Raw genomic sequence first — 25347 nt, 5'->3', positions numbered from 1 at the left:
AACATCCCTTTCCCAGAGTAACATAGCCACTTCCTCCTGGGGGATCCCGAGGCGTTCCCAGGCCAGGGTGGAGATGTAATCCTCCCATCTGGTCTGCCACAGGGTGTCCTCCCAGTTGGACGTGCAGCGAGGACCTTAATTCGTAGGGAGGCGCTCGGGATGCATCGTACTGTCGTACTAGATACCCCAAACCAATAGCAACATTTTCCAGTACTTTGAAGATCTTTTTTTTCAATGTATCTTCATATAATTCGTCCTCACTTATGCTCATTATAATAATATGGTACCATTTTTGTCCACTTGGTCCGTATCTCAGAGGATGGCTGTGGACATTTCAGAAACCTGTCTACCAGTGACATCATCCATCTAATAGAAACTGCAGGCTTTTTATTCATTTTAAGTGTCTATTTGGTTCTATTTGTACACTCCCTGTGAATTCAAAACTTCACATAGATAGGGAAAAGTAATTTTAGGGGTTATATATAATATAAATAACTGATGTACAAGCACAACAATGTCCTCTAACCTTAGTTTAGTCCAACGCTGCCCCAAAAGAGTCAAATTAATGCTAATACAACTAATACAAATCGGGGTACTTAACTCAAGTAAAGTAGAAGAGTTGTGTGAGCATTGTTTCAAACATGGCAGTCAAAGTTTTTATTTGGAAAGATACCGGTTTAGTATTTCCCCCCCCCCAAAAAAATGTAAACACACTTTAAACCATTACACTAGCTATTTCACTTCCCTTTGTCATTGTAAGAACCTGGAAGGAAGTTACTCTGCAGTCTGCACCTTGTACAAATTGAAAATATACACAAGAAAATAATCCACATAAAGACAGAAAACAAATCAAATGTACAAATTGGAAAGAACTGTCTTCTTTTCTGTTTGCAGTGAGCTTTGGTATGAGTCCATTCCTGTGTTCATTGTCCATATAACACAGCTCACTGGTATTGTAAACACTAAACATCTGACTTGTAATTCAGCTGTAGCTGACCGATATGAATTATATCAGCCATTGTTACATTTTTCTTCTGTATCTGCAATTATGCAGCTGATGTGTTCTAATTTTTAACCTTTCATATCAATTATTGTTCTAATTAAATTCAAAATGGTGCCATTTTTTAATAAATACGGGACAAAACATTAATAATCGATGGTCTAGGACAGACAGTGGTTCTAAACCCGGGACAATATTTTGCGGGGTTCCCAGATAACAGTAAAGTGAATATTTAAGAACGTTTTAATACTAAAATGAAAAAGGTCTGAATTGTCAAATAATATAAACATTTAGCCAATAGCCTCTCTACCAGCTTGGCTATTTTCACCATATTTGGAACTGAAACTAAATGTAATGGCTCAACTCCTACAATACTTGTCGGGGTCGAGGTTCCCCAGTTCAAATATGATTCTTTTGGGGGGTCACAGCCTGAAAAGGTTGAGAACCACTGGTCTAGGTTTAGTTTACAGAGTAGACCCCAGAGAAGAATAAAAATAAATTAAAATCTCAAATAAATAAAATCGTCATCGGAGCCGGGCTTTGTCAATTACAGACACAGGAAATGTGTGCGACACCTCAAACTCTGGGGTCCACATCATCCTGTGAAGCCCTGACATGGAGATCTTGTTGTGCAAAACAATAACAGCAAATCTATTTACAAATCACTTTATAAACCCAAACACAGCTCTCAGAGTATAATCCAAGTGACTTCTATGGAGTCGTATCCTAATTTCTTAAAAAATAAAATAAAATGATATGCAAAAGTAACCTTTTTATTCACTTCGCAATACAATAAAAAAATCTGTGAAAATGCAACATTTGGGGATACGACTGGATACCAGACAGACACTTTAATTACACTCTAGAGCTTAAAAACTGATTTTGATAGTTTAGCTTTTGTGTAATCCTGGTTTAATTGACTTCAATTAAATCAAGTATTTTCTTTGTGGATTGTTCATTCACCGTAAAGGAATGGTACACTCTCCAGAGTTATGGGGATTCCCTGAGAACCACTGCCATAAGAGAATGCAAAAAAATAACCCTGTGAATTCAAAGCTTCACTGGGTGTGAAATAGATAGGGAAAAGTGATTTTAGGGGTGCAATTCTCCTTTAACTTGCAATTTGATTAAAGCTAGAAAATTCCAAAATAGCTAGCGTCACAACAATTAGCATTTTCCTTTTTCCTCTTTTTTGTGAAGATTATCACATGTATCCAGTTAATCAAAACTGGAATGTCAGGTTTAAAGTGGCTGGAAATCAGGACACATCGACTGCCAAATTAATGATACCGATGTCGTAAAAAATACAGTAAAATAATCGCCCAGATGTCACAGTCCAACCGATATATCTGGCTTCACAACAAACTGGTGCAACATCTTAAACCTTTACAGGTCTGCTGTAACTCCGAAAGTGTACAAATGGAACCAAATTAACCTGTGAGGGTTCATTTGGTTCCATTTGTACTCTCTCAGAGTTATAGGGGATCGTTGAAATTAAAATAGGTGGAAAACCATCGCCGTAAAGGCATACGACAAAACATAGAAAATCCCCAGCTTCACAATTCCCCATGAATTCACAGATTTTATATATTCTGCCAATGCTTCTCAATTAGAAAGGAGCGTCTTTTACTTATTTTTATCTCAAATAATCGCGATTAGACGACTACGTAATAATTGGGCCAACCCTATCCATTCTCATCTAAATGCATTGGCAGCATCCGCCCCTTACAGGTATAGAATCAAAGTGCTGTGTGACCACGCCCTCAACAGCTCCTCGAGCGCTGGGTTCAGGGGTGATCTAATGCCCTCAAGCGCTGGGTTCAGGGGTGAACTGTAGCCCTCACACCTCATCTATACAGGCAAGGAGCGAGCATTCCGACGGCAATATCACGCGAAAGTCCGGATATGGAGCGTCGGTCATTGCGTTGAGACATAGCCTGAACCAATCAAATAACCAATAAATAGTAGCGTGTAGATCTCAACCAGTGTTTGGGGCCGCGAAACCTTGTCTCTGCGAGCGAATATAGGAGGGGTGGACGACGACGCTGCACGGCACGTTGTCGCTCGCAGTACATCTGGACAATCTTATTGAAAAACATGTATTTCTATTGAGATTTCATCGTTCGCTCGCTGGCATCGCTGGCAGTGTAGATGAGTTGTAAAGCAGTGTGTTCAGGGGTCAACTGTAGCCCTCAAGCAGTGGGTTCAAGGGTGAACTGTAGCCCTCAAGTGGTGGGTTCAGGGGTGAACTGTAGCTTGTGCAGCACTGTCAATAGTTCTATCTTGGCCAGGCTTCTCTTTTCGGGGGGCAGCGCCTTCAGCATGGGCGCCAGGCTGAGCAGGAAGGACTCCTCAGCGTCCGGCTGCTTGTTCAACACCGACATGGCGTACTCCTCAAACCACTCGTCCGAGTTGGACCCGCCTCCTCCTCCTCGCTCCGCCTTCCTGGGTGGGTGGAGCCATTTGGACATTGTAGTTGACGATTAATTGTCATACAAATAACGATTAAATTGTGTTTTTTTTATATCAAATTATATTCCTGGTTGAATATGACAAATAGTACACACTAGCTTAAATTCACTAACTGTTTAGACTTATTTAAACACATCGGATTCCAATCTGGATGTGGCACAGATCTGATTCAGGTTGCATTTGGCTGCCAGTCTGAACACAGATCTGTGACAGATCCGATCTGGTCACTTGCAAATGCAGTGTGAACGGTCGGGCCAAATTATGTGATTTTTTTTGTCATTGTCGGGGTAAACAATACATTTTATACACAAACACAGCATAGCATCATTAAGTTCTCAGTACAAAATTCACATTGTCTCCCCAAAGAGACAGCAGCGACATTAAAGGTAACACATTTGGAAAAAGAATTGTAATCATAAATAATAATACTAACAATAATAATAATAAAGTGAAGAAATGTAAACATGAAAGACAACATCTGATCGAGTAGTTCAGTCAACGGACATGAAAGAAAAGAAAAGAAAAGGAAAGAGGGGAAAGGGGGGTGGTCCATCAAAATATCAGATTTGAGATCAAATAAATCCAATTTGACTGGATGTGACTGCAGTCTAAATGGGCCCTGGGTCTCCCTGTTTCTGCAGCTATATAGTAAACAGAAAAGACATTTTCAAACACACTTAGACCACCCTTAAACATAAAAACATTAATGATTGACTTTTATTTATTTATAATGTAGTATTACCAATATATTTAATAATTTTATACTTTAAAAAACAAACTATTTGCAGAAATAGCAGATCATTAAGCTCACAACGCTTTGCACTGCAACATGTAGTGGTGATCTTGTAGATCAGCCATTTGTTGTAGATTGCCCATTTAAATCGGACGTACTTCCTGATGAGTGTCCTGCGGGGGGCGGCATTGGGAGCGGCCTGCAGGAGTGGTGGGGTCTGCTCCTGGTCGGAGCCTGACTGCGGGGAGACGGGGGAGCAGTGGGGGGGGAAGCCGTCCTCCATGGTTCCCCCGGCGGCCAGCTCCTTCACAGGGAGGAACAGCAAACACACATCTCACCACCAGTGGTGCATAAAGTATATAGTATCCTAAAGTATAGAGATGTACTGATAAGTTTTCCCTTCCCGATACCCGATTCTGATACCATAACTTGTGTATAGGTCGACACCGAGTAACGATCCGATACTAGGATGGTGGTTCTCAGGGCCTTGAAGAAGGAGCGCCTTCGTCAGCGTTGTATATGATACACAACGCTGACGAAGGCCGTTGGCCGAAACGTGTTTGTTGTGCTGCTTGCAGCGTACCTTACCAGAATGAAACAATAAATAAAGTGCCATAAAGGACTAATCTGTGAGTGCTGGTATTCTCCTGTGTGACTTAATCCTGACTGTGCACCCGGAAGAGTTTGAGACAAGTTGGAGTCGTGCATGCTTCCTTCATTTAGAAAGGTTCTCAGGGCCTGCCTGAATCTGAACTGAACCTGAACTGAAGCTGCATCCACAGCTGTTGTTGTATGATAAAGGGTAGGGGAGGGGATGATATTGTGATGTCACTATCATTTTGATTGGGCCTTTTAATTGACTCAAAGGCTTTCAGCTTTCAGGAAGAAGCCACACCTGGTGTCAAAGTTCAAAGATAAGATCACAGCACTCCATCTTTAACTCCATAGACACATACAAAACAGAATAAGTACAAAAATCTCTGCACTCAATCTTAAAAAATGTGTAGCTTTGCGTGTATGTCTATTTACACGCAGCTGCAGCCCATCAAGCCTTTTGTGCAACATCCCGCGAAGGTGTCGTGTGCACAGAGTACAGCCGAGATCTGCAGACCTCTGAGATCACAACGGTCTCATCCGCAATGCAACGTGAGCTTGTATATCAGCTGTGCTCTGCCGTGACGCAATACAGTTATGCGATGAAGTATACAGTATATGGTGAATGCTGGACCCTGAAGCCAACCCTGCAGAAGTCTCTAGATGGGTGCTACACCAGAATGCTGCGTGCAGTACTTAACATCAGCAAGAGTACACATGTTACCAACAAGAATCTGTATGATGGAATGCCACGGGTGAGCTAGAAAATAGCAGCATCCTGGCTGCCAGCAAACTAGTGCTGTGGGAACCAAACAACACACAGAAATCGGTCACAAGGACGTCCCACATTAATATATGTGGAGGTAGTCAAGAAAGACGCAGAGGTGCAAAGCACCAACGAACCGGCCAGATGTATAACTGGGATGACTGGAAGCGACAATGGAAGGATGAGGACGACCTATAGTCCTCAGACAACACTGAAGAGAATTAAGGGTTTAATGGACTGAAACAAGTGCTCCCCAAAACAACAGATTTGGGGATCTGTTGGGAACATAGACTGTAAAAAATATGGACAAAGCGTTCCCCGGGTCTAACGTGAACGTAAAATGAAGCCTGAAATCCCTTGCACTGTAAGTCGCCATCTTTCAAGATCCGTTTGAGCCCAGTTTGGCCATTGGCTGGCCCAGACAACGAGGCGGGACTTCCCCCCTTCTTCTTCGTTGGTTTTTATTTTGACTCGAGTGGGTGGGGAATCCCGTTCATAGACTGTAACGGTAGCCACGCCCCTCAGAACATGCACGACTTTATGGTCATTTATTTTATAAATGGGGCCATCATTTTCCAAAAAGAATATTATGACATTAGAAATGAGACTTTAAACTAGTGACTGGAAGCGAAAAGTATTCATGACCATGTTTATTAAGGTAATACAGTCTAGGTGAAGTTGGGCCCAAATACATGGACTTCTATGGGGCTATGGGTTTTTTTGAGCCCAATGATAGCGCCACAACAGGCCATTATATGAACTTTCATTTCCTTAGTGGCTTCACAAAAAATCTGTCTGACTGCCCCCCTGGTTGGGAATTGATTACATGAGTGTCCAGCCTCAACGTTTGTAAACAAATAATTGGTCTATTAATGCTTGCCTTCATGAAAGGGTCCAGGAAGCTCAGCAAGGAGCTGTGTTTCCATTTGTTGGGGCCTCCGTTGGCCCCGGTGCGCTTGACCTCTCTCCTGTATGTGTCCCGCAAGTTCTTCCACTTTTTCTTGCACTTGTCTTCTGCAAAGACAAACACATTGACCCCATTAAGACCAGGACCAGGATTGTAACCACTATAACTATTACTTACATTTGGCTATTCAAAAATAGCATATATACAAGCTCATCACGCTATGGGCTATTTTTGAAAAAAATGTGAAAATGTACAGGAATGAGAATTAAATTCTTCCATTTTAAATAGCAGGTCTGCATGAGCTCAGAACATATTTTTCAAACAGCTGATTTTGATTATAGTCTGTCTAATAACTGATTTAGCTGGAAGCAAAGTTACAGGGTGGTCCCCGTTCCCCACTTTGCGATATTTCATGTAACCTACAGTATATAGGCCTAGTTGTACAACTGATCTGCAATCTCGTTAAAATAATAACAATCATTCACACTGGAGCATAAAAAACAGGCCTATTACAAAATAGGCTACATAGCTGGGTTCACTTGTCTTTAACGTTGTTGTATCGCTCGCCGAAAATCACAATCACTGCATCATTGCTGTGAACGTGTAAGTGTAAATAACATATAATTAGTTTTACACACAGTGAAAACAATCACTTAATTTAAGATGGTAGTAGTACCGGTAGGCTAATATAATCACTCAAACTATAGGTTTTCTTTAAAAAAACAAACAAAAAAAGGCTCAATGGTGTGTCGCTCGCCGAAAGAAGATGGGGGGGGGGACGGGACGGGACGCCGATCTACACGTTGTGAGCTTGAAGATCGTCTATTTTGTTTCCCCCCTGCGAGCGAGCACGTCGTACGGAGTCACGGACGAAGAAGCATAGCGATTCAAATGGAGCGGGGCGAATGGACGGAACGGGCCGCGATGCGACGACGCGTCGCTTTGAAGACGATCGCTTCTTTCTATTTTTTCTTCCCCCTGTTTTCGGCAAGCGACACCAGGGCGTCGCTTGCGTGTGAACGCTGTGGTAGCCCTACCCGGCATGCCCGTCGCCTTGGCCACGCTGCACCACGCGTTGCTCTTGGCTCGGAGGTCGTTGTAGGACTTGAGGTTGATGTTGTACAGCTCCGGGAAGTCGCACACCGTGGAGATCAGCTTCTCCTCCATGTTCATGTTGCGTGTATCGCCGATCTTCTCTATGTACGCTGAGTGGGCTGGCGAGTGGCGACACTTTAATGTGACGATAGCGACACGACACGAAGCGTCAGCGACAGGGTCAAAGGTAAACAACGGGGTTGGAGGAAAAAAAATTATATCAGGCGCAGTTTTCCGATGCAGCAGTGACACCCCGAGGCCGGGAGGCGCATTAGCTCTCCTTTCTACTGTATTATATTCTATTACATTCTATTGACAGTTTAAAAAGTACAGAGTAAAGCCAATTAAATGGATAATAACAAAGGCATTTTCTCCCCATTTGGTCCATAGCTAAATAAATTCATAAGTTCAGAAATGTTATGCCATAATAACACGTCGTTCTAAATCTTTTTCATAACAGGATGTCATGTCATGCAATTTTAAATATAAATACATTTAAAAACTAAAGAAAACATTGATAGGGATATATATTGTAACAAAACATTCCTGCCCGTCAATGTGCGTGCGTGTGCGTGCGTGTGTAATAACTATTCTGAGGAATACTTTAGCCAAAAATAGCAGATCTACAAGCTCACTCTGAGCCATTGTGAGCTTGTAGATGGGCTATATTTGATAAAAGTGGTTTGATGTAGAGCAGTGGTTCTCAACCTTTTCAGGGCGCAACCCCCCAGAATAATATTTTAATACATCAAATACATAACAATAGTCATCGAGACTAAGTGGAATATCTATATATAATGAAACAATGCATGTACACTAGAGGCCACATAAAATGCTATCTAGGTTACATGAATTGGCCACATAAAATGCTATCTAGGTTACATGAATTGAGCATTTGCATACGCCTGTAAGGTCGTCAAGGCTAGGGCAAGTGCTACGATCTACAAGCAACGCAAGGTGTTGACAATTTGGCAATTTTGACCCGTTTTATTTATTTATTTTGTGTGTTGATTACTTTTGATGCAGTAATACCCTTCATTTATTTTCGTATTTTTGTTAGGTATTAGGAGTAGGTATTAAAAGTCCTTACATTGTTACTTTACTGTCATCTGGAGAATGCATCTTTGAATCTTTTGCATCTGCCAGTGTGAACGCAGCATTATAAACTATCTATGAAATCTCTGAACAGGTTTAATCTGCAACACAATTGCATACAATGAATATGGGGATCCCTGCTCCATCTCTCTCTCTCTCTCTCATCTAAGGACAAAAAACATTGACGACCCCCTGCCATGCTGCAATCCAGAGAGTTCCCTCACCTGACCAATATATCTCTGTTTCTCTCTCCTCCAGCAGCCTCCCTCCAGCATCACGTGTACTCAGAGGTGAACATCAGAGGCGTTCCAGTGCTTTCATCATCACCAGGCCGAGTGGCTCCTCCCATTATGCCCTCACCAGGCCGAGTGGCTCCTCCCATTCTGCCCTCACCAGGCAGAGTGGCTCCTCGACCCAGTCTTCCCTCCAGACCTCCATCTGCCAGAGGCAGCAACTGTCCTCCTGCACCGCATGCAAGCGCTGCTGAGGTACACTGTGGAATAGGAGCACTAAACCAATAAGTGCAGAGGGGCGTCGCTCCAAATTTTGTGACGTCAGTGTTAGGGCCGATTCATACTCCTATTTTAGAGCCGAATAAAAGTCGGTTCGGCTCTGTAGAGCCTACAATGTGACGTCATTTGAGGTTCGGGGGGGGGGGGCGGGTACCGCCATAAAGTCGACTCTTCAGTGCTACTGCAAATTTCTGACGAACCAAAATCATTTCGGCACTACAGCGCCGAAACAGCGGTAAAATAGGAGTATGAATCGGCCCTAAGTGAGCCTGCGTCCGTTTCCAGCGCTAGTTTGATCCGCTAATGCCAAGACAAGCTTCGGTACTTTCAGGCTAATGAAAACAATAAAGGCGACTATAGAGTATATGCATCAGCATCACACATCACTTTTCCACTGGGTATTGAGCCAGTTACAAATTGCAGTATTCTCTTTTAGAGCGGGTTTGAAGGAGGGCAAGGACTCGAGTCACACTTTTTCATTACTGTTGGTAGGGCATTCCACATTCTGAGGGAGGGCGAGCTCCAAAAGTGTTATGTGGTATTAGCTATACCACTCTTTAGAAAAAGTGGTTTATACAACTTTATAAACAGCTCGCCCATTATGCACATTCTGGTGGCATAGCAGTAGAACGAATTTGGGCTTTTGGCGCTTTGGCCCCCAAAAAGAAAAATTATGGCCTGCCCAACATCTTTGGCCCTTATCAATAATATATATTTGAATGTTTACGTGTATGCTAATGAAATGTATTGCTTATTGTTCTGTCCAATGACATGAGCCAAGTTATTGTGGAACATCTTGCTCCATTAGCAGAAGACATTTTTGGTGTGAAATGGCACGAGGGACCCCCACAAAAACGCGCTGCGCACATGTGCCCTTTTCTGGGGTTTGGGCACCTGCCCCCTCAGTGGCCCTGGTCAAAATGACATTGGATAATAAGGGCTTCTGCTAGTGTCCTCAGTGTGTTCATACTGACCACTGATGAGATCCTGAATAGAAAACCTGTTCTTTGGTTGACTTTTCTGATGACTTTTGTTGCCAATTTTTCACTTGAGACATTGTCCTTTAAGTCAGTCACCAGAAGCAGGAATGAGTGTTTTTAATTGATTTTAGTGGCTAAAATGGAGTTTATAACAGACTTATAAAGGAAGGGGGGCATATCTGATGAGTAATAACTATCAACTAAAAATCACACACGTGTAAAGTGCTCAATCTTATCATCATACGTCACATCTTCTCATTCCAGCCAATCACAATGTGTGTCCTCACTTTTGTATTCAATACACACTTTTCTCTTCAATGTTTGTGTTCACAAATGTGATTAGGTCATCACAAATGTGATTAGGGCAAGTGGCTATGGCTGTTTTTAGCCCATGGAGTGTTTTACATGGAAAACAAATGCTTGGAATGGATTCAGAATCAAGAGAAACCCCTAGTTTGAGATGAGGCTGAACAAACAGTCAAAAAGGACACGCACATCTACAAACCCCTAGTTTGACCCGTCACATGCTACTTAAAGCTAAATGACAATTAGATTTTTTTGCCTTTATACAGGTTGTTAATGGTACCCCAACTTTCAGCCACATATTCTGTGACATATTCTCCTAATGAAACTGAGATGTGTTACTAGACACCTTTACAAACACATGGGTGAAGAAAGTTCTTGGTAATAAATGTATTCCCAGATTTGAATATCCCCTAACTATATGTTTTATTTTTTAGGCATCAGATGATATATCGTCATCACCATCCCAGCAGCAGCACCGAGGTCTGCATCCTGTGCTGCCACATCGACCTTTGACCTCGGACCCAGGAAGCAGCATCTATGAAAGCATTCCACAGAGACTGTCTGGACCCCCCCTGCCCCCACCCAACCCCAGACGCATCGTATAAAAGCAGTGGTTGCCCAGCAGTCTTCTATCACCCAGGTGGATGCGTGCATGCGACCTCGCTTATCGCCCTCAGGCGTCTTACTGGTAATAATGATAATAATATTATCTGGGACTTATAGCACTTTTCATAGGTACTCAAATAAGCTTGACATGCTTTACATTTAAAAAAAAACAAGTAAAAGATATTATTATTCAAACCAATAAAACAGTACATGTAACAAGTTAAAATCAAGTCAGCTTGGACTTGATTTTAACTAGTAAGACTCAGGCGTCTTACTGGTAGAATCATGGAAATGTCAGCTTGGACTTGATTTTAACTAGTAAGACTCAGGCGTCTTACTGGTAGATGGAAATGTGGCTTTTTAGTGTTTTTAGACTAGTCGTGTAGTCTGTTACAAAGTACATTTGTATTACATTTCAAAATAACTGACATTTTTAGCTTGCAGCCCTTGGACCCAGTGGCCCCTGAGCCATCTTAAATCTCTTTTGGGTCCCAACCTAAAAAGTTTGGGAACCACTGATGTATAGCATAAGAATTAAATAACCACTTTAACCCTATATGGGGACTAACTCATGGGGACAGTTGAATTAAAAACAAGTTTGATAACCACTGGTATATTATAGCCCATTACTTGGATATGTATTTCTCGTATTAATATATAAGCTATTATATAATTTGTAGTATAAAAATTCTGTATTCAAGCCATCACGGGGTGAGAGAACAATAGAAATTGTCTTTAACTAAAACTTTACTAAAATCGCACTTGATGCTGAAACAAACTGCCTCACATTGTTCCACAAAATAAAGAATAACAGCTACGTAAAGTTTGTCTTGTTTTATTGTCTAACAAAAGACAGACATTTCCATTCCAGACAAGACTTCAAATTCCACAATTTCATTAAGAAATAACAAATTAATTACAACATAAGAAACTATCCAAACAGCATAGCTGGTGCGTCCAGGCCACCGTTTGTATAAAATAAATGAAAAAAATAAACACCTGTTCATTCTAGACTGGTCCTTACACACTGGAAGTTTATTTTGGTGTTCCCATCAATTTAAACTGTCACGAATTCATCCACACAGAACACAAATATGTGGCGATAAAGCAATGCTCTTTTTTCAAATTGAGGTTAATGTTTCAAATCAAAGCATCAACCTGTATGAAAGACATTAACTGCATGGATAGTTTGATGTGAAATGTTCGCCGTCACATTTTCAAATGGTTTATTCATTGTGCTCCTGGTGTGTAAGTAGTAGTTGACTCCCCAAAAATGCATCAATTTCTCAAAACCATTCACTGGGAGCGTTGTTCTGGAGTTCATACAAAGCTTATTAAAAATATATTGTTGATAGTTTTGCTGTTGTTAAATCTCTGCCTCCGTTTTACTTCAATTCATGACGTGGTTTTCTTATTTTGTTGGATTCTTCGGTTGCCGCAAAGGATCGTTAGACAAGCCATCACGGGGTGATAGGAGGATAGAAATTAAGCCTTTTTTTGGGGTGAAATACCCACTAAATAAATGTGCATTGTAGGGCTACCATCCGCATTATAGATGGTCCTCCAAAAAACACAACAAAACAAAATAAAAGAACGAAAATCACTGTCAAGGAAGGCCCTTGATCGCTGCCGTGTTCATGGAGTCTTTTACCCCCAATATGGGTAAATAAGATACTCAAATATCCCCTCCCCCTCCTCCTCCCCAAGACCCAAACACAGTTATCCACATACGCCCTATTTTATACTCCTGTCCTACGACGGTATTGAATGGCCGAAATAGCCGATCTACAAGTTTCACAGCACGTTGTGAGCATATACTGTAGGTCGGCTATTTCGGATGTTTGATAATTTTCAATTATAACAATGTTTTTGTTTTCTAGTTCTTCTTGGCCTTGGGCGAGTCGTACTTTCTCTTGCTGGAGTACCACAGGAGCAGGGGGATCCCGATGGACGGGAGGGTCATCACGCCGAACGCTGCCCAGTCCAGCTGTAGAACACGAACACACACACACACACACACAGGAGAAGTTAGATTAGATAAATGAACACACATCTGACGTCAAACCATGGACTATTTGTGACAGGGAATGTAGTCAGCAGTGGCACTGGTTCCCAAACAGTGGGTCGCGAGACTCGGGACCCATTTGTGGGTCACAGAACAATCTTTGTAGGTCACGACCCGAGTAAAAATGTAAAACTGACGTTTGGCTCCCTGAAAGTGTGAGAGGCACAGTTTGCAGAAGACTTACATAGTGAGGAGAGAAACGTCTGTCAAACTCTCTCTGAGCCAAGATCCCACCCTGTCCTGGAGCGCTGGTGTAGCCAACCTGTATGACAACAACATACCCATCACATTAGCTGTTGAAAAATAGCAGGTGCCGCGCTATGAGCTTGTAGATCTCATTTAGAGAAATTGTGAAAATGTGGCGCGAAACCTTGACATGAAAAGGTTGAAGCACCACCATTTAGAAGACATTTGTACAATCTGATCTCAGGTCTTAATGGGTTAAAGTAGTGAAAATAGCTGACTTGCAAGCTCGGGATGCGAGGCGTTGTGGGCTTGTAGATCTATTTTCACACTGACACAATTTTTCATTTTTCATGTTCCATGAATACCCAGGAACTGAATGGAAACAAGACCTCAAGGACTTTTTTTCGGTGATATCCTTTTGGACTAAGTACTGTACTCTGTACTGTTTACATTTGAATCGATTTTAAGAAATGTATTTGACATTTCTCACATTGATTAGCCGATATATAAAACAAACTTGTGTTCTTGGTTATTCGATTAATCACATACGTAATAAAATAATCAACAGATGCAGCCCTAAAGCCCAAACACCAAAATGGTCGGATCAGGACGAGACAGTTTTTAATGCATTGGTTTGGTTGACCTACCGGTGTAGTTTGCGCTTTACATGTGTTTTTATTAACCCATTAAAACTAAGAAAGCCTCTGTCATTTTGTATACTATGGCTATTCAAAAGATAGCAGATATGCAAGCTCATAGCACTTTGTGCTGCTCTCAAGAGTTAAATTATTGTTAATATCGGCATTAAGTCTACACTATCGCCTATAGTCTCATATGGTACCACATCAACACAGCATGGAATTGCGGACAAAATCTTATCAAACAACAACAAAATAGTATTATATAATTTGAGTCTGCGAGGCTAAATCTCATCAAATGGTGGTCCAAATAAATAATGGATCTTGATATTAGAAAAGTTGAAAACCACTGCATTAGAATACTCACCACCACTTTACCTCCCTCCTGGGCCAGGTAACTGACAGAGGCTGAGGTGAAGTTAAAGTATCCGGCCTTGAGGGGGCGCAACACCACAGTGTGAGACACATTGCTGGCACTGGGAGGGTGAGGGTTAAGGTTCACATACACACACGATATGTCAATACATTTTAGTTCATGACGATTGTCATACAAATTAATTATGTGTTTTTGGCAGTGAACACGGTAATAGAGCAATACAAAGATAGATATATTGATGTTTGCGTTTTTAGCCTTTTCTAAACAAGGCCACGTATTTAATTGTATACTACTTAAAAGACGATCTGCAAACTCGCCATCGTGGCACATTGTGAGCTTGCAGATCTACTACGTAATGACACCTGCAAGATGGACACATACGGAGTTGTGTTAAGAGTCTGTTGGTCATCATATTTAAAAGGATACGGTGCGATTCTGTCCCATTTGACGTTCAGCATTCCTGAGACGATCCCAAAGTCCTCCGGGGGGAAAGAGTCATCGGACAGCTCCACCTCCAGGGCAGCGCTGTGGAGGAAAGTAATAATAATATTGATTTGTGTGCGTGTGTGTACTGTATATATAATATATATATGCCTACTGTACATATATTTTTAACGCATCCTACCCACCCCCACCCAACTACCAGGAGCAGTGCCACTGAGTATAGTCATAGATGTATGTAAATGGATGCCTCATTGGCCGTTCATTGGAGCGACCTCTATCGACACGAGGGCGGAAGTACGCCGGACGTGCGGAAGGCACACTGCGCCACACTGCCACTCAAGTGACTACTGGCCAATCACAATCACAGCGAGTCTTTTCCGGGAATTGTCAGACCCGACTATCTGCTCTAGTCTCACTAGTGTCTCACTAGTCTTGCGTTGCCAGACTGTTGCCTCTCACAAAAGTTGTCTGGCTACGAGAGACTGGTGAGGCACCAACGCGGATGCTTGCCCTCACTTGAGTACAGATGCCCCAGAGCTGAAGGAGGAGTCTACCTTTCTATGTCTACGGTCATCACACGACCCCTTCCTATGCAAACCCATTTTAACATCACCGGCTGCTCTACCCCTGAGCCACAATGATTTGGGCACATCATAGTAAATGCCATGGACACACACTGTACCTGGTGCCAACGTTGTAGATGTTGTACTGCAGGGTGAGGTCTCTGCCCTCCACAGCGTAGCGGTTCAACAAGGCCTTAGAAGCCAGCAGGCGAGCCCCCTCCTCTCCCGTTCCCACTCCCAGCACCGCCAACAGCACAAACACAAGCACAGTCCTCATCTGAAAACACACACAACCGCACACAGTTGAGTTAGGGCTGGAAAAATATCCATAATCAATCATTTAATTATAGAGTAGCAAACCCTATTTTAGGGCATATGAAAATCTACAAGCTCACACCGTGTCGCTATGCATCGTACTGTGAGTTTGTACTCCTATTTCACCGCTGTGCAGCGAAATATAACGCTTAAGTTGTTAAATTAGGGTACGTCAGCAGGACACATAAATGTATATGTAAATGCTATTTTTGACAAATGTTGGAACATGGAAATGATTGAGCAAAGATAATTGTGATTATCTCAAATAATTTAGATGATGTAATAATTGAGACAGGCCTAAGATACATGCATATTGCATAGATGGAACCAATTACAATCTGTACATGAGTGTACACATGGACTTTAATAATTAAGACTGAGGATTCTATAGATCAAATTTGCAGTGGTTGCAAAGAGAATGACCCAGTTTAAAGGGTTTGGCCAAAAAAAGTGCTTTTTTTACGTTACAGTAGTAGAGGTAGCTAATCTACCTAGCCTACGTCTACAATTAAGCAGCCTAGCTAACACGAGCAATAGCATGTCTACATCGCATACATTGATAAGCCTTATCTCAATGCACTCAAATATTAATTAGAGTAGACAATAAAAAAAAAAATAACAATGCAAAATGCACTTATAAATCACTGGACTTGTAGCACAATGATATTAGCAAATCAGCTATTTTCGAAAAGTGTTTAAAAAATATTAAAGACATAAAAAAGAAATAACATTTCGGGACGCTGATCTGCATGCTCACTGCGCTTATAAATCACTGGACTTGTACTAGTACACTGAAATTTGTACATCGGCTAGGGAAAAAACTAAGAAAAACTAAAATAAAGTGTGAAACGTACTAAATAAATCCACATTAGTAAACAATGTCATGAGTTAAATTTGAACGCGCTGCAGTGAATGGGTGGATCATCATGAGACGCCTTGCCCTTTACGCTTACGTGTACTTGACTCGACCATTCAAACTGCTACAAATTGTAACATTTTATACATTACACAACAACATCCACACCGATAAATATGTCATTAAACGTTTATGGATCCAGGCAGAGCGTTAAAACGTGGACACGTAATGTTTATTTTATGGTAAATAAAGCTTAAACAAAGACTCGGACGCTTACGTGTACTTGACTCGACCAAACTGACGGTAGGCTACTACTACGCTATAAAATTGTCGATAGTTTTTCTACATTCAAACATTATCCGCGCCTATCCATAATCTATTAAACGTGTTTACGAATGTAGGCAGAGCGTTGAAACGTGTGTATTTAATGTCTATTTGAGGTAAAATAAAGAGAAAAAGGAGGAGAAGGTTCTCACCGCTGCTCTGCTGTTCTGTTACTCCAATGTAGAAGGACTGGAGCGAGGCTGCGCAAGCGCACAAGTTGTGAGTTCGTGCTTTGATGACGAGTAGACTGGGATCGCTTCCGCTTCCGGGTTTCACAGCTCAACGCTGGCATGGTTTTCGTTGCGGGTTTGAGTAAATGGCGACGCCCCCCAGTCACTGCGTCACGGCGCCGAGACGCACCATGCAGTGACAACAACTTCTATATGCAGCGACAACAACTTTTTGTTTTTACGGATAAATACAGTTTGATAAGGTAAGACATGACAAAGCCCCATACTACCCACACTATACCAGCACTATTGGACCAAATGTTTTAATGTTTGGTTTCTCATAACGCCGCTCGTTCTTCACGAGTCATGGCGAGACTTAATTGTTACATTTTTACAAAGTGAACGTGTACATAAACGTTCATATTTAAAATATAAAGTTCTCACCCCAGGGCCACGAATGTTAGGATTGAGCACGTGTGCGGGTTAGCACCCGTGCATTCAATATTCTACAATAAAAAGCATTTTAATTCAATCCTATGGATATGTGTAACAAAATGATATGCCACACACCCTATACCCACCCACCCCTTTCTCCCCTCACTGTATATGTTTCTTTTCCTTTTTGACCTCCTTTATGATGAATTCCTGTTCTATTCTTTGGCTTTATATAAGTGTCTATTTGTACGTCTCTAAATGTTTTGATGAATTGAACAAGGTGGACCATGGACCCTCTTGTAAACAAGTATAATGCTTTATTGGGTCGTCCACTCACAGTTAAGTCTTTGTATCGAGTTGTGCTTGAATTGTACTGTAATTCTGCAAACTGTTAATAAATATTTCAATCAATCAAACAGACAGACACACACTCACACTTCTCTCTATAAACTATTACATGTATTGTTGCTCACGTATCTTTCTGCTGCTTGTCTCAGGGCTAAGGTGGACTTACATTTACCACAGTATCCAACTGTGGTAATTCTGAAGAACATCAGCTACAGGCCAAACCAGCTTTTGGATAGAGAAAGAATAAGTTTACATGGCTAACAAATATGAAATTATCTCTTTCAGGTGCAACATCCCTCGACCTTCTGCTGCAGCCTTTGGTGCCAGTGAAGGACCTGAATGGAGAGGGTAAGTTGTAATACACTGCAGGGTTTCACTTCTCAACCGGTCTAGAGCGGATACGGAACCGGCTAGTTAAAGGACCGGATACAGTGGGCGGGCTCTAAAACCGGACAAGAGTTTTAATTTAGGGTATTTGAAAAGAGCTGATCTTCTACAAGCTATTTGATTGAGTGATTGATTGATTGATTGATTGATTGATTGATTGATTGATTGAACGGGGGCAAGTTTGATTGATTGATTTTACGGGGGCCAGTTTCAAATTGCAGCCGTCCGTAGGTGCCCTTTGAGAGCGGTTTTGAAGGAGTCAAGGGATTCACATGTCTTAATGACTGTTGGTAGGGCGTTCCACATTTTGGTGGCATAGGAGCGAAAATAATTTAGTCCCTTGTTTGTGCCGAATCTGGGTTGTACATGGTTTGTTGCACTCCCTCTGGTGTTGTGGGTGTGGACTTCGTTTACATTAAGGAAGTATTTAGACAACATGGGTATCTTGGTGGTGTATCGAATCTTGTGGACCAGACCCATTGCAAGATGCTGTACTCTGTCGTCGGCCCTAAGCCATCCCAGCCTGTCAAAGTGGGCAGGGGTGAGGTGGGTTCGGGGGGTGAGGCCAAGTAGGAGCCCGACCAGTTTGTTTTGGGAGGTCTGGAGCCTTGTTTTAAGGGCCTTTGAGGTGCTGTGGTACCAAGAGGTGCATGCATAGTCAAAGAAACCTTGTACGAGGGCTCCTGTTAAGGTCTTCAAGGTGTTTTTGTTGACCAGTGAGGAGATCCTGTAAAGGAATCTTGTTCTTTGATTGACTTTTTTGATTACGTTGGTGGCCATTTTATCACCGGAAAGATTGGCCTCCAGGATGGAACCTAACCTAGGTAGGTCATTTAATCTTTTCGTGTGATAATATTGTCACCCACTCTAACCAAGAAGCCATCTGCCTTGCTGATACTATAAAACTTGTTTACACCAAAGATTAAATAGTAATCTCAGCAAGGCTGCATGACGGTTTCCATGTGACAATATCACATGGAAAAATGAGATTACCTAGGTTCCATCCTGGAGGCAAATATTTCCTGTGATAAAATGGCCACCAATGTAATAAAAAAGGTCAACCAAAGAACAAGATTCCTGTGTATACAGGATTTCCTCACTGGTCAAGAAAAACACCTTGAAGAGTCAAGACCATAACAGGAGCCCTCATACAAGGTTTCTTCGATTCATGCACCTCATGGACATGGTACCACAGCTTTATTATTCATTATCACCATCACCACCAGAGGGAGGTGTTGTCTCCGTATTGAATGCTATATTTAGTTTTCATAGTTCATTCGTGAAGTTGTCGTAACACTGCATCAGGGTTTATTAATTAATCTCTTCAGCTCCACACCCAAAACAGGAATGTAGTGTCTCCCCACGAGAAACATGCATTATGAATAAATCAATCTAACACTCTTTATAAAATTGTGAAATAGCAGATTATTCATAACATTCCTACATTAGGCTAAGTGATAAATAAATGAATGATGTATTATAGGCTAATCTACCCGACAGCACATACAGTCATTAAAATCTGCCTCACATTTACGAGCTGCAACAATAAAGTAGGCTACTGCTTTCAATGCTTTGCTTTTACTCAAGCAAAGTTTTGAACAGAGGACAGACAATGTAAATGTAAACCATCCTGAGGCAAGCTAGAAGCTGTAAGATACTGTGATACTTCACACTGCACTGCACTGCTGCACTGCAGGCATGTGCAGAGGGCCTTTGATTGGACTGATTGAGACTGCATTACAGGCACCTGTGCTGTTAATTATAATTTAGTAGGTTCACCTTGCTCTGCAGAGAGAGTTCAGTTTCAGTTTGTGTTTGACAGAGCAACACCTCCTTTTGACTGTGCGTCAATGACGATATGTAAGTGTATTTTGTCCATGTTATCACAGTACATAGGCTTACATACAACAGTTTGATGGTCAACCTAAGTTTGCTGTTACTATTTATTGTTTGTTTGATAACTTTGTGACACTATGGATGTTTAGACAGACAGTTGTTATGGATGTTTCTGTAATGTTTAGAAATGTATTTTGCCTATGAAAGTGCTTTGGATGTTCTGTATAACCAGAAACCATTCATCATAACATTTAGAGATAAATATAGACTTATATAAAAAACAGGAAATCATGTAAGGAGGTAAAATAAGTACAGTAAGGGGAGAAGGGGGTGGGGGGACTCAGACTTTACTGGGGCCAGTTTCGAATTGCAGCCATCCGTAGGTGTCCTTTGAGAGCGGTTTGGAAGGAGTCAAGGGATTCACATGTCTTAAAGGCTGTTGGTAGGGCGTTCCACATTTTGGTGGCATAGGAGCGAAATTAATTTAGTTCCTTGCTTTTTTGCCGAATCTGGGTTGCACATGCTTTGTTGAACTCCCTCTGGTGTTGTGGGTGTGGACTTCAATGACATTAAATAAGTATTTAGGTACATGGGTATCTTGGTGGTGTAGCGAATCTTGTGGACCAGAACTATTGCAAGATGCTGTTCTCTGTTGTCAACCCTAAGCCATTCCAGCCTGAAATCCTTTGAAAAAAGGTCCAGCATTACCATGCTGCATATATTTGCCAGCATCCACCTTGTATTTGATGTGGTCACTCAAATAGAGGAGGCATGTGTCAGTGGAGTAGGATGTTCTGATTATGTTCAGTTGATACTATCAATGATAAGGGCTACTATACCAACTAAACCCTAGGAGAAGCTCTCGTCATCCTGCTAAGGGCCGATTCATACTCCTATTTTACAGCTGTTTCGGCGCTGTAGTGCCGAAATGATTTCGGCTCGTCAGAAATTTTCAGTAGCACCGAAGAGGCGACTTTAGGATGGTACCCGCCCCCCCGAACCTCAAATGACGTCACATTGTAGGCACTACAGAGCCGAACTGACTTTTATTCGTCTCTAAAATAAGAGTATGAATCGGCCCTAAATACCAAACCGACACTGACTTCGCTGATTACATCGCACTTATCAGTCAATCATTGGAATACGCTCAGGCTCTCCTTCAGTCTCTTGAGCAGGCCTCCAACTGTGTTGGTCTTTATCTCAACGAGACGAAAACTGAATACGTAAATATATGCAAATCCAACAATAACCACATTATAAAAACACTTAACAACACTCCTCTGAAACAGGTTGATGACTACAAGTATTTGGGTTCATATATATCTTCTTCCCAAAGGACTTTCAAACTAGGAAGGGTATGGCCTGGTCAGCCTGCAATGACATGCATAAGATCTGGTCATCCCAGCTTAGTAAGATGTTAATAGTAAAAATATTTAGGACGACCGTTGAGCCGATTCTACTCTATGGGCTGTATTTTGCGTGTATTAAGTACCAGGTCTTATTCCCTAACTTGAGTAAACTAAAGACCTGGAGGCGTGATCAATGCCATTTGGCTATTCTGAGTGACCAAAGAGCATTGATCACGCCTCCAGGTCTTTAGTTTACTCAGCCCTATGGCTCCGAGACATGGACACTTTCAAAGAAACTAGAGAAACGGTTGGATGGCACTTACACCCGCCTTCTAATGAGAGCGCAAAATCTGTCTTGGAAAAGCCACCCATCGACTAATCTAATATACGGCAACCTTCTCTGTGTTTCTTCACTAGTCCGATCCAGAAGAACACAGTTTGCCGGCCACTGCTACAGAGCTGACAATGAAGTCATATCTTCCCTTCTTCTCTGGAGTCCTGCCTCAAAGCAGACCAGAGGTAGAAAACTGTCGTTCCCTGATGTCATCGCGAGGGACACAGGCATCAGTAAGCAGGAACTGGGGGTGGCAATGAAGGACCGGGAAGTCTGGCGTGATATTGTGAAATCCACGATATCGACCACGGTCGAATAATGATCTTGATGATGAGGATGTTCGGAAGTTCGGATTAGTTTTTTAGTGGCAAGATACTTTTCAACCTGTTCATAGACTATTTTTTCCATTATACTATCGAGATGGAGCTAAGAATAGAAATAGGGCGGAGGTTGCCGGGGTCTAATTTGCTCCCTTTCTTGTGCAGGGGTTTACTTTGGCAACTGGCAAGTTTGAAATCTTGAGGGATGTGTCCCTCCCTGTTGATGGAAAGGTTTTATTATGTGGGTGATGATTGAAGCTGGCTGAGTCTCTGAGTTTGTGGTTGCGGTCTTCCTGTCCTCACTGCATGTTAGTCTGTGCACCAAAGGAAACTAAACACAGGAGTGAGAGGCGAGCTGAAACTTTCAGCTGAACCTGAACCTGAACCTGAACTTTCAGTTGAGCTTGAAAGGTGCAGATCGGAAGAAAGTATCTATAGACTTGTGCAATAACAATGATATTCTCTTTTTCTTAGGCCTATGTGAACACGTGCAAATGATTTATTCATTTTATTATTTTGTAGTGTGTGTGTGTGTGTGTGTGTGTGTGTGTGTGTGTGTGTGTGTGTGTGTGTGTGTGGAACTAGCCGGAATGACCCTCACAGATGAAGCGGACACTTTTGTATTAATAAAATGCATACACATGAACATTTGGGTATTTAGTAAAAATATGTTTTTTAGCTCAGGGCCTCATTTCCTTTGTGATACTTTACAAGTTTACCACACTGCCTTAATACCAAGAATAGGCTTGTTAGTTGTTACACAGGAAAGGTGGTCTGCTATCACACCTGCTATCACACCTCACGTTTCTCTTCTTACAAAACTTTTTTTTTTTAAGATGTATTTATTGGAAATGCAGACATTTACAACAATTACAGAATCAAGATTTTTTTTTTTTTTTTTTTTTAAACAAGACAAGACAAACTCAAAAAAGAAGAGACAAAAAACAAACCCCCCCACACCCACCCCCCACCCCAACCCTAGAAAGGAAAACTACACGGCTCTCTCACTCTATTGTGCACAGCACCTCTTGATAGCATCAACTCAAAAAGAATATATGAAAATAACAATAATATAGATAAAACAAAATCAACCAGAAGGAGATATCGAAGGAAACACCTCGAAGAACCTGCCCCATATTTTTTCAAAGGTAGCAGGCCTTCTTCTCACGTTGTAAAGAATTTTCTCAGGGGTACAGTATGACACAAGCTCATTCAGCCAGTGTTTCTGAGAAGGAGATTTTACAGATTTCCAATTAACGAGGATGATTCTTTTTGCAGCAGTACTGGCGAGCAACACGAAGTATGTTTTGTAAAAATTTGTATTAATCAATGTGACGTCACCCAATAACCAGACTCTTGGGTCATGAACATAAGTACATTTTGAACAATGAATTTAACCTCATGTAATGATGTGTCATTTAATTGCAACTTGCCAATAATATAAGAAATATCATCATCAAAGAAAGATAATATAGAGTACAACAGTAATCTTTTTTTTATGCTATTGTGGCATTATAAAGCATGATGAAACAGTGGAAATTAAGTCTTTATGATAAGTGTGGCTGTATTTTCTGGTCATGTAGGCCAGTGGTCCTGGTCGGGACCCCCAGGAGGGATTTTGTTACAACCACACAGTATTATTGCAGTACTGTATTGTGTAGGCCTATAACTATAGGCCTACACAAATTATTATTTTATTTACTGTATCAGTCATTAATTTTCTGCACACTCATTTTACCAGTGCAGAAGCAAATTATATATAACCTAAAATAATGTATTTGAACCATGCACTTTGAACCTGATGTCATTATTTTGGGTATCCTACCATTATAGGCGAACATTTTAAATGTATTATTATTTTGTAATCTACAAGCCGAACACATCACTATGTAAAACGTGTTGTAGATCGGCTATTTTCGACGTGAATACTGCATGGTGCGCGTTGACATTTCGACTTGCCCATTGGCGTGCAAGTTTGAGAAACCACTGCTGTGGATCATGGTTAAGTTATGCCTATTTTCTGGTCACATATACGACGGTTAAAATGAGGAGACATACGAGCAGAACTCCTGTTCTGCCGATGGAGAGAAGCACGAGGGTCTCCACCTGGTTACGATAGTCCCCAACATCCAGCCTGCTTCCATTTCCAAAGAACATCTCCCCACAGAGGGTCAAACCACACACATAATGTCCAGCATCGGCAACAGTCACGTTCCTCACAGTGAGTTTGTAGGCGCAACTATACTGTCCACTAGTTCTAGGAGCTTTCTGGCAGGCTTCAGGCATACTCCCCTGTGTGTAAATAAGACCAGGCTGAGACTCTCCAGAGCTTCTGAATCTGAACCAGTAGACGCGGTGTTGTCCACCACAGGTCTGGGTGTAGACAGTACAGGTCAGAGTCACAGAGTCTCCAGGCTGCGCTGACTCGGACACCGGCAGTTGGACGACAGAATTCTTGTTGCCCAGCTCCACACCTTTGAAAGTTATATATCATATTTTACATCATGATTACCGACTGCTCTAATCTGATGAATTAACAGCAATGAATTTACTGGTACCTATTATCCCTGAAAATTCAACATATAGGTGAAATACATACCGTGTATCATTAGGAAGGTTCCTGGTCCAAATTCAGTAATGTCTGAATGACTTACTCCACAAAAGTATGTTCCAGTGTCCTCTGGTCTTGCATTTGTTATGTTAAGGTGGTGTCTAACTGTGTCTTTCTCTAGAGAAACATGACTGTCATTGTATCTGTCACAATAGTACATGTCTCCATAAAGGTTTCTTATCACACAGTGGAAACCCTTCACTGCTGTCAATTTGTACCATACAACCCTATGTACACTGTAGGATGTGTAACACTCAAGTGTAACATCGTCACCCAGCTGCACTGCTTGAAATGGAATCGGCTGAGAGATGTTCAGTTGGGCCACACCTGGAACATAAAGAATATAAATAATACAATGGAATTTATTTAAAAACATGTATGCATGTTTAATCTAAACACAGTTTGATTATAAATAGCATTTGATCTGATGAAGGTCATCAGATCAACAGATGTCATCATTACATTTCCAAACAGTATGTATGAGCTTCATGTAAAAAAAAAAAAGATAAAACAAATAAATGTGACTCAACATTAATTATGATAATGCTTATTATAATTTTCTACTTTTATATACCGGTATATATATATACGCTATACGGTATTAAATCTGTTAATATTGTAAATGTGCTATATACTCACATGTGTTAATTAGGAGGAAAAGTACAAAGTATTCCATCCTTGTCCTGTTCAGAGGTTGAGTATTTATTTTTGTGCTTGTGTGCAC

At 41.5% G+C, this 25347-nt stretch overlaps 3 protein-coding genes across 3 annotated transcripts in view; 1 reads left to right on the top strand and 2 right to left on the bottom strand.

Annotated features, from left to right (window-relative positions):
* LOC308331721 (uncharacterized protein) overlaps nucleotides 1–11818 on the top strand; it is a gene marked incomplete at its 5' end in the record, with an annotated part of 29402 nt that extends 17584 nt beyond the window's left edge. The window contains 2 exons of the mRNA XM_080787212.1: nucleotides 8921–9150; nucleotides 10895–11818. Of these exons, the coding sequence (XP_080643338.1) occupies nucleotides 8921–9150; nucleotides 10895–11065 (401 nt within the window). The 3' untranslated portion in view covers nucleotides 11066–11818. The remainder of the gene's footprint in view (nucleotides 1–8920; nucleotides 9151–10894) is intronic.
* LOC308332349 (uncharacterized protein) lies at nucleotides 653–7654 on the bottom strand. Its single transcript, XM_080788206.1, has 4 exons — nucleotides 7510–7654; nucleotides 6446–6579; nucleotides 4364–4509; nucleotides 653–3445 (listed from the first exon to the last, which is right to left on the bottom strand). The coding sequence occupies exons 1-4, from the start codon at nucleotides 7643–7645 to the stop codon at nucleotides 3226–3228; spliced, it is 636 nt and encodes a 211-aa protein (XP_080644332.1). The 5' UTR covers nucleotides 7646–7654; the 3' UTR covers nucleotides 653–3225.
* Nucleotides 11819–11885: 67 nt separating the features above from the next.
* Nucleotides 11886–17068, bottom strand: ssr2 (signal sequence receptor, beta). Its single transcript, XM_080788207.1, has 6 exons — nucleotides 16986–17068; nucleotides 15458–15615; nucleotides 14758–14856; nucleotides 14323–14431; nucleotides 13316–13393; nucleotides 11886–13053 (listed from the first exon to the last, which is right to left on the bottom strand). The coding sequence occupies exons 2-6, from the start codon at nucleotides 15613–15615 to the stop codon at nucleotides 12943–12945; spliced, it is 555 nt and encodes a 184-aa protein (XP_080644333.1). The 5' UTR covers nucleotides 16986–17068; the 3' UTR covers nucleotides 11886–12942.
* Between the last annotated feature and the right edge of the window lie 8279 nt (nucleotides 17069–25347).

The sequence above is a fragment of the Protomyctophum bolini genome (genome assembly GCF_963924005.1).
Source record: "Protomyctophum bolini genome assembly, chromosome: 17".
NCBI classification, from domain to species: Eukaryota; Metazoa; Chordata; class Actinopteri; order Myctophiformes; family Myctophidae; genus Protomyctophum; species Protomyctophum bolini.
The sequence above is the reverse complement of the archived record's forward strand: the minus strand, read 5'-3'. Positions and strand labels throughout refer to the sequence as shown.